The sequence below is a fragment of the Hipposideros armiger genome, unplaced genomic scaffold, assembly GCF_001890085.2.
Source record: "Hipposideros armiger isolate ML-2016 unplaced genomic scaffold, ASM189008v1 scaffold_126, whole genome shotgun sequence".
Taxonomy (NCBI): Eukaryota; Metazoa; Chordata; class Mammalia; order Chiroptera; family Hipposideridae; genus Hipposideros; species Hipposideros armiger.
In genome coordinates, this window is record NW_017731476.1 from 2,025,309 (window position 1) to 2,035,119 (window position 9,811).

Here is a 9,811-nt window from a genome sequence, read left to right on the forward strand (position 1 = left end):
ATGTTGAAATGACACTGGGCATACTGTACTGTCATTTGATTTCTTCTCACATCAGTGCTGTCTGCACCTTATGTTGGTCACCTGGTTGATTTAACAGCTCCCTGTCAGGGGACGCTAGATGGTTTCTTGACTTTCAACCACCATTGCAACGCTGCAGTGAAATTTCTTGAGCTCCTTTCCAAATTTCTCCATGATAAATCCTAAGTGGAATCAGAATCATTAGCCTGTCCAACCTCCGTCCCTGAGGGCTGTTCCCCACATCCTGGCCTGCAAGTGATGCTGCCAATCTGATGGGTAAAAGGGGTGTTATTTTGCTTTAATTTCCATTTCGCATACTGAAACTTCACATCTTCACACGTGTTCAGAGGGTTTTCATACTTCTTTGCCCTTTAAGAAAAATTACCCACCTATCCTGTAAACAACCCCTAGGTCACTTCCTTCAGGAAGCCTCCTGGTCAAGCCTCAGAGCCCTACGTCCTGACCCACGTCGTGGGCCCTCCTGAGTCTCCACCTGGCCTGACCGGACTCGGCTGAGCAAGTAGGCTCAGCCTCGAGCCCCTGTGGGCAGGTCCTGTCACTCCGCGGCTCGAGGCTGTGCTACCATCACCTTTGACAGATGAAGAGTTAGTCACCCGCCCACGTAGTCGCCGAAGTTCCAGAACTTTAGGCCTTCACAGCCACGCACTGTGACCTACGGCCTTGCCCAGGGCGAAGGGCAGACTCCGTGACCCGCATCCCCGGCTATCTCCCGGAACACTATCAGAGCTGCCGAGCCCACGCCCCCAGCCCAGTCACTACCCCTCGGTCTCGCCCCGCTAGCAGCGGAAGTCCCGCCTCCTCGGGCTCCCCAGCGCCGATTGGTCACCTTCGCTCCGCCACGCCCGGGCCACGCCCCCACCGCGGGGAGGGCGACTTCCGAGATCGCAATTCCTGGGGATACGCTGCGCTATCTGGGGTCTCTGCGGAAGTAGCGGCCGCAGCTTACTAGGGGCGGGTTAGTCCTCCTGGACTCAGACGCGTCACGTCACCCCGGGGACCGCCACCATCCTACTCCCGTCCGCGGGAAGGAAGGGGCGTATGCAAACAACCTGGAGTTCCAAGTTCCCGATTAGTGAGCGTGTAGGGAAGGGGGCGGAAAGCACAATGTGGGCTAAGAGGGGTGTGATCGACGTGCTGGTGGCCCAGTGGCTTGGGAGAATCGGCAGCGGTGGCCAATGGCGATGGGGAGGGGGCGGGCGAGGGCCCGAGGTGTGTTGGGGCAGTGGGCGGGGTTGCGGGTGACGGGATGCTCTGCGGAAAGGTACTGGTGCTGACTGACGTGCAGACGGACCAGTGGTTCCGTGAAAGCGGGAGGTGAGTGGCCAATGCCGACATCGACGAAGCGAGGCTGTCGGAATCTCCGCAACTCTGTGTGGGTAGTCATGATGGATGTGCACTCGGACCAATGATCTCAGGAAAGGAGCGATGGGTGGCCAATGGTGACTGGGGGGAGGTGGGATAGGGCGGGGCGACCGGAGGCCTAGCTGCGCTGTGTGGGAAACGGTGGGGGCAGGCTGTCGTGAAGGACGTGTGCGCGGGCCAATGGGCCGGGGCAGGTCGGCGGCAGGTAGCCAATGGCGGCGCGCGGCCTGGGGGCGGGGCGGGGCGTGGCAGCGGTGCTGCGCGGGGCCGTGAGGGAAGCGGCTGTACGGCGGCAGCACTGAGGTGAGACAGACGGCGGAACAGGTGCGGGGGGCGGTCGCACTTGGGCGCTGCGTCCCGAGCTGTCGTGGCGGCAGTCGGGGTCGGTCGGGCCCTCGCTGACCGGGCCTTGTCGGCCCCCCTCACCCGAGCTCCGTCCCCGCAGGTCGGTCGGAGGCCTCCTCCCCGCCGTGCACCCGCGGCCGGCGCCGTAGGCATGCGGGCGCGGCCTGCGCGCGCGTGAGCGAGGATGGGGACGCAGGGCAGCCCAGTCAAGAGCTACGACTACCTGCTCAAGTTCCTGTTGGTGGGCGACAGCGACGTGGGCAAGGGCGAGATCCTGGAGAGCCTGCAGGACGGGGCGGCCGAGTCCCCGCCGTACGCCTACAGCAACGGTAAGGAGGCCCCATCGCCGGCCCGCCCTCGGGGTGCCGCCCCCCCCCTCCTCCCGTCCCCTCCTGGGAAGGGCTCAGGGCGCGCGGCGGCAAGGCTCGCCCTACTGGGCCCAGGGCTGCTCGGAGGCGGCGTGAGCACCACGCAGCTCCCTCAGTTAGCTGGCCTGGGAGGCGCCTTCCCCGGTGGGCCTGATCTGCCACCTCCTGTCACATCGTGTCTGTAATGAGAACGGCGCCAGCCAGCCATTTGCCCTCGCAGGTTACACTGCAATTAGGAGCCAAGGATCAGCGCCTTGCCTTTCTTCATCTCTTCACTGTAGCTAAAGCCTAACGCTGCCTGGCAGGAAGCAAGCCCGTGGCAATTTGCAATCTGTTTTCTTTCTCACCATTTCAACTCTAATGGAGGCCCGAGGCTGGGAGAAAGCAGCTGGATCCTGAGTTTAGAATCAGCTTGGCACTTAAAGTATCGGTTTGAGGCCATTTTAGAGGGTAACAGCTTAATGGGAGGCTGAGATTTTGCTGGGAGCCTCCTGGAGAAGGGCTTTCATCACAGGGTCAATCAGACCAGCTTGGTGACAATTGACAGACTAGGTGCGTGAAGAAAGGGTTGTTCAGGAGCTGGAGGAAGGATATACCTGGGAGGAGGGAGGGGGACGGGACATCCATCCACCAGTGGAGGTCTCATGGCAGCCGAGGTTCTGTACTGTCTAGGTGGAAAACCGGTGACAAGGTGTGGCCAGGGTTTTCTCACAACCTTGTGGAGTGTGTGCACAGATGAGGGGTCCCTCCAAGGCAGGCTGTACCCCTCAGGTATTTACCCAGTGCTCAGGGATTCGACAACTTGTGCTGGAAGAAAATGCCCCATTCATGACGTTATTAAACGTTCTTTAAAAATGTCTGGTTGCATGGCTAAAATACACTGCAAATACACATCACCAGCACTAGTCTGAGTGCTTCTTAATTTATATATTTAATATAAACAACGTAGCTATCTTGGCCAGTAAAGCAGTGTGGCCAATTCCCCTCTGCAACAGGGACTTTGTCCCAGGCTACACAGGGTGTTTCCTTAGGCGAACCAGGGACTCTGCCTATAGCATGTCAGCGTCTAGTCTCTCCAAGGGCCTTTTGTGCTTCTGGAAGTTCTGTCTTGTCTAACTAATTTTGCTTCAAGTCCTCGCTCTCCACATCCTTTGTTGCTTTGTTTTTTGGGCTCTTGTCAGTCCCGTCTGACTGCTCTGAGCGTTTGCTATTTGCTAAATTGCTTGCTTGTGGGCAACTGAGAATGTGGACGCTGCTTTTTTCCGACCCTTTTGTTTTAGGATTTGTCAAGGTTGTTGGATTACCTGGACTGGCTGAATGTGCTTCCTGCTGTAACAGCTTCAGCAGTGGGCAGCTGTGCCAGATACACACTGTGCCACCTCCGGAAGCACACACTCTCAGCACTAGCTCAGAGGAGACATCTGGAAGGGCAAGAAAGGAGGAGTCCCGGGTTGGTTTTTAGGTGAGGGAGGAAAAGTGTGAGGCCCTCCAGGGGTGTGAGAGTGAGGGCCTCTGTTGGCGCTTTAGCAGGCCCCTTCACCAGCCATTGTCACCTTAATGGGCACTTGGAAACACCCATCAGAAGTGTCCTTCCTGACCCAGACGGTGGTGGTTGAGTTGCTTTACCAGTGGTAGTATTGCTTCCTGGAGCTCTGCTCCTGGGCGGCTAGTGGTGTGTGTTCGGAAGAGCATGAGAAGAGTGTGTGAGGGGTTGGGCTTCACCAGGGGCAGCACTGTTTCCCTGGGACATAGATTTGTGCTTCTGAGGGTCAGCGCAGCCTCACCATCATGCACTTCAGCTGGGTGCAGTGAGCATTCCGGGAATACAGAGCCACTAGCTGGAGAGATAGGACCTGCCTCCTGTCCCCTCTGTCAAATAGCAATGCATTGCCACACTTCCTATGACATGCTAACTGAAGTGGGGCCAGTATTGAGTAAAATGTGGAGACCGCCTGAGATGGTGGAGATGTCTGGTCCAGTGGAGGGCTGTCTGCCAGCAAGGATCCGTGTGCTCTAAGGGCCAGGCATACTAATGGGTCCCTGCGGGTCCCCCATAGCATCAAGCAGAGAAGACAGAGTGCCCGGCCCCTGTGTTGGGTCCTCGAGGTTCAGACATGCACAACATGAGGAGTGGGACTTTGTGCTCAGGCTCGCTGACCCCAGGGCCCACTCACTGTTCTTTATCAGGGTAAAGTCGGTGGACCTGAGGGGTTTTTTTGGTGGTTTTTTTTTGCTCTCCCCAAGGTTTCCTAAGGGAGACTTGTTGGGGGTTTGGAAGCTCTGGAGCAACTGGTTCTCAGGGTTCAGCATCATGGGAATTTGTCCTTTGAAAGAGTTGTGATATTCAGGAGGTTTTTTTTATTTCTGATCACAAAAGATATACATGTATTTCTTTTCCCTCTTCATTGTTAAAAGCCTTCAGCGTGTTTCCAGGCCTCTTGCTTTCAGCCTAAACATGCATGGTTCTTCTGACTAGGAGCAGGTGACCCATGGCAGAAGGAGCTCCCCACCCCATGATGGGCGTGTAATCAAACCCCTGTCTTTGGGCACCCAGATGACTTACCCACATTGAAGTCTTGTCTAGCTTGTTTCTCAGACAGGTACGTGAGTACATGTCGCTTTCCCCAGCTTCACAAACATGTGAGTCATCCAAACAGCCTTTTCTAGTCCTGGCACCTGAAGCCATGATGAGCCGTACGTTGCCAACTCCCGCGGGAGCCCACAGTGGCTCTTGGCGTCTGCTGATGCCAATGTGCGCCATGCTTATAGGTTGCCATAGACCTGGAGGCCTTCCACTCAGGAGGTTTGCTTTCCCTTCTTAATGCACAGCAGTGGTTTTAGTGGAAGGCCTGTGCTCTTCTTGGACAGAACAGAACACTCTGCATAGAGGTTCTACTGAGCCATCTGCTGGGGAAATATGCTCCAGAGAGTAAGTGGCAAGGAAGGCGGTAGAACGTTCTGGGAGCAGCTTTTACTCCCCAGTGCACCGCCAGATCTGACTGCTCCAGGGCGGTGCGTCCCTGAGGCGGCGTGCTGGGTGCCCCCTAGTGCACAGCCTGTCCTGTTTTACTGAGCACGATAAAGGTCTTGATTAAGAGAGTTGTGTCCTCTTCCCCTTGGCTTTCACATATCTTCACCTGAGGGTTGAAAGTCAACAGGAAAATGTGTCATAGTTGATATGCCTGTGTCTTGGAAGATTCAAGAGTAGGCCTAACTCCATCTCTCTCTCTCTGCTCCTCTGGGGGTCAGTGTTTGTGGGAGCTGCTGAGTATACAGGACGCTGGTGTCCTTTGAGCACAGGCCATTCGGGGAGGGAGGAAGGGGGTCCAGTGGGTAGGAGGAGTGAGGACATAGTGACCGGGGTGGACAAAGCGGGGCAAGCGCAGAGGTCGGCTACGAATGTCGGGGCCTGCTGGTTTTCTCCGTGTTAGTACTGTGCCTGTGGGGGGAAGACAGTGTGCCTGCAGCCCCAGCTACAGCCCATGTCAGCGACCTGGTGGCCAGGCCAGAGCTCGCCACTTCCCCCAGCTCCATGGCTTTTTCATCGGTCAGTTCCAAATGTCTCCTCTCACCTGGCTGGAAGTGGGTGCCTGTCCTCAGGTCAAACATCAGGGCACACAGCGTCTTCAGATGCTCCTCCATGCTATTTTCCTGAGTCAGGACGTGCCTCTGTCTTATACATCCCTGGCAGCTTGTCCGTCGCTTGTCCTCAACACTAGCACGAGACCTGCTCACAGGAGGAGCTAACTAGATGTGTGTTCTTAATGAAGGAGCAGCTTGTATGTCACATCTGTTCCGATGATCACCACTCAGCTAGGTCCTTCTTTCCCTCTCTGCTTGGTTGGGTGCTCGTGTCTGGGTTTCACCCATTTTCTGGGCCATTTGTTGGGGTTTGCCTTTCCTCTGTCCGGTGACAGGTTCTGAGGTGCGTGTTGGCCTGAGGGTGACATGTGACAGGCCCTGGACCGAGCTCCTCGGCGCTGCCCCTCATCTTGTCCTCACTGCCACCCTATGACAGAGGCACCATCATTATCCCATTTTTCAGATGAGGAACCGAGGCTGAGAGCCTACTGCTGTAACAGGCAGCGTAGGGCCTGGCACCCTCTGCCTTCCTAGGTGCTGGCTGATCCCCTTCTCTGGGAGCCTGACGCTGTGATCGGTGTGTGTGACCTCTTCTCATTAGGTGCCCTCACGCCCTCACCTCCACCATGGGCCTGGGCCTGGTTCCTCTCTCTAATGACCATAACCCTCCTGTCCAGTGCTTCCTGTTTGTTTTGCTCGCATGTTCTCAGTGCATCCCAAACTGCACTCTTTCCTTCGTCCCAGCACCTCTGTCCCTATTCCGGGGGCTGCCTCCTCCCTCTGCTCTGGGGCCTGGGATCAATCACTGAGGCCCATTTGTTCTCCCTTTACTGCCCTGCTCCTTCCCTGCTGCCTCCCTCCTGGCTGCACCCAGCCGAGCAGCAGAGCCCCAGGATCTCCCAGGGCCGCAAACCATGGATTTCCAGAAGGCCACAAAGGGCAATGGTAGAACCTTGTGTGCCTGAGACCCCTTTGCCAGAAACACTCACCCGTTGTGTGTGGTATAAAGATCACCGTGTCCCTACCTGAGAAGGTGGCCGGCGGGGGGGATCAGATTTCCTTATCCGCTTCAGATTATGATAAATGGACTGATTTGTAATTTGGACTGGTGTGGCCTTTCCGAAATTTTCAGAAAACAAGTAAGTAGAATATTTTTAAAAATGTGAAGTTTTCCCCCAATCTTTAGCATTTGCTGTACGCTCAAGCAGATAACAGACAAATGCTTCCATGGCAGGCACATTGCTGTGCAGAGTTGGGTCCCTCTTTCAGGATGATGTGGTTGCAGTGACACCGCTCTGTCGTGTTGGGCACACGTAATGTCATCATTCTCATCATCAAGAGTGTTTGTGGCTTGAATGATGAGCTAAACAGAAACACGTTTCAGGAAGGAAACCCTAACGGACTGGAGACGTAGGTGGAGGGTTCCCAGGCACTTTCACCTCCTGTTATGTTTAAATTGTAATGGACAGGGTGTGAGGTTGCTAGCCACTGAGAAGCTGACCACTTACTTGGTCTGGGGCCTGGGTGAGGAGGAGTAGAAGTGGGTGGAGTTGCACATAACCAGGCCTGGGAAGTGGGCAGCACCTAATGTGGGCTACACACCTCTCGATGGCGTGTTGCAGGGCCTGGGGCCTCGTTGGTCAGGGTGTCATCCATTGGGCATTTGGAGAAGGTGGGGAAGGGTCTCAGCATCCAGCACCCTGGCTTGGAGCAAGCTGCAGAAAGGATGGGAAAAGGGAGGGATGAGATGGCTGTGGGGCAGAATTTACCGCCCTAGGCCCTCAGGGTGTTGGCACTGTGAGCACAGGTATCAGAGACCAGGAGAGGGGCTGAGCCAATCCCAGGTGTGGGGTTATCCTTAGGGTGAGAAATGAGGGTAAATACAAGTGAGTAAAGTGAACTTGAACTCTGAGATGGTAACAGGTTTCCTGGTTCTTTCTGATTGCCCTTGCATAGCGACGGGCAAACGGTGATGTCCCCAGTGCACGATTGTCTTCTGCCAAGATGGGAATATGAAGTACCTCATTGACTGTGGACATGGGTTCTTCAGAAGGTAGAGGGGGGTTAGGGGACAGGTAAACCCGGCACTGATGGAGGATGTAGGGACCCAAGGACATGAGCAGGACGGGGGCATGGCCAGATGAACTTCTGCCCCTCAAGTCACTGGGCGTTGACATCTCAGGGGTACGGCGCTTTGGCCAGACACACAAGAGGGAGGCGATTCATGCAGGATTGGGGGGTGCTAGAGGATTGTGAAGCAGGAGGGAAGGTGAGGGGTAGTCTAACCCGGAGTGCGGAGGGCTTGGTGTCAGGAGGCCAGCATCCGGAGAGAGAGCATCCCCCACCCCCAGAGAGGGCGCCCCAGCATCTTTGAGGAAGCACAGAGAGTGCTTCCAAGTGCTGGAAAAGCGGGCATCTAACAGATTTTGAAAAGTGTCAAAATGCGGACAACCAGGTGCCAGATCTCTGGGCAAGTAAGTTAATGTCGCCCCTGAGCAGAGATCTCGGCTGAGCGATAAGCATGTGTCTGTGAGCCCAAAAAGCCACCAGGCAGTTCCCAGGTTGGGTTGGCAGCACTGTGGCCCAGGCGGGCCCGCATTCCATCCCGTGGTTCATGGGGTTGTGAGCTGGGTCGTCGCCAGCCTGGACCTTCCCAGGCAGCAGTTTTCTGTCACCTGGGCCAAGGTCGGGTGAGTTCCTGCTACTCAGGTCTCTGCTGGGAGGGATGGGTGACAGGTTAAGTGATGTTATCGGGCCTTAGATGCTTTGTACCGCCTTGAATGACTGAAGGAACACAGTAACAGCTAACAGGGTGCCAGAGTTCTTGGTTTAGTTCCAAGAGTCAACTGCTGAGGAATTGGGAGCTCTGACGCGGCGGCTGCGATGACTGCCTGCCCTTGTCCTTGGCTTCCACCCCCAAAGCCTCTGATCCGGATGCTGCTGTTACGGGCGCACCACTTAGCGCCGGTTCAGCGAGTCTCCTGTTTATACCTAATCGCTCTGTATTGATTTCTGTTTCCTGTTGTTTGGTCCTCTTCCTTCCCAGATCCGGTGTCGGCAGTCCTCAAACTGCTGGAAGGCTTTTGCAGCTGAGTCCGGTTTTCTGACAGACACAGTTTGAGCAAGGGGGGGGGGGGGGGGGGGCACGGCCACAGATCTTGGGAGCAGTGTGGCAGATGGAGTCCTCGTCAGCCTGCAGAAGCTGCTGCACTGGCCTGTGACACGGGTCTCCCACGGGAGCCGACAGTTCTGGGTGCACACTCACACTTGCACACTCACACTCGATGGCTGGTAACAAGTTCGTAGTGGTGTTGTTAGTGGGAGCAGTTTCCTCATTTTAAGTCACTTGACGAGGGCCACACACATAGAAGATTCTAATGGGCAATACATGGAAAGATGTTTAACCTTAATGTTGAATAGGATAGAACCCTCACCTGTAAGCGTATCACAGGATGTCCAATAACCCTCAGCACTAAGAGTGCTCCAGGGTGTGGGGGTGGGGGGCTCTCCCAGGGACTCCACAGGGTGTGTTCCAAGCCATAGGAAGTCTTTCCTGTGACCAAGGAATTAGAAATCTCTTCTGGGGAATAACAGGGGACATGACAAGAGAAAGTCAGGCTTTGTGTGCGTTTGTTTAATAAAAATGCAAAACCTGAAATAGCCTCAAGGTCTAGCAGTGGAAATATGGTATATTCATAGGGTGAGATAATTGTACAGCCTTTAAAAATGCTGGTTTGGAGTAACAGTAAATGAATATTCGGTGATACGGGGGGAAATCTCTGATATCTTAAGTGGGGGAAAAGTATGCCTAAGTATATAGTGTATCAGTGGGTGTTAAATGAGAGAGAATTGTGGAGTGGAACATGTGAAACCCTTGATGGTGGTTATCTCTCTGTTTGGGGTTAGGATCAATTTTTAAAAAATGTTTTGCCAGGTGTTGTATGTGGATGTGCTTGTTCTTTATGGGCAGCAGAAAGCTGTGCTTTGCTTTGGTCTTGGGTGATTTTTTATTTTTAAGATTTTTATTAGGGAATTGGGGGATGGGAACAGTGCTGGGGAATTGGGGGAAGGGGAACAGACAAGTTGCTGTCGTTTTGTTCTTCAGTCTAGTTGTG

At 54.9% G+C, this 9,811-nt stretch overlaps 1 protein-coding gene across 3 annotated transcripts in view; it reads left to right on the plus strand.

The window, feature by feature from the left end:
• The first annotated feature begins 957 nt into the window (after positions 1 to 957).
• RAB40C (RAB40C, member RAS oncogene family) overlaps positions 958 to 9,811 on the plus strand; it is a 31,009-nt gene continuing 22,155 nt past the window's right edge. The window contains exons 1-2 of one of the 3 annotated variants that reach the window (XM_019648680.1): positions 958 to 1,111; positions 1,847 to 2,075. In XM_019648680.1, coding sequence (XP_019504225.1) covers positions 1,931 to 2,075 — 145 coding nt within the window. In that variant the 5' untranslated portion in view covers positions 958 to 1,111; positions 1,847 to 1,930. Of the gene's footprint in view, positions 1,112 to 1,635; positions 1,726 to 1,846; positions 2,076 to 9,811 lie in introns of those variants that run through there. The other 2 variants (XM_019648678.1, XM_019648679.1) reach the window with 2 other exon arrangements.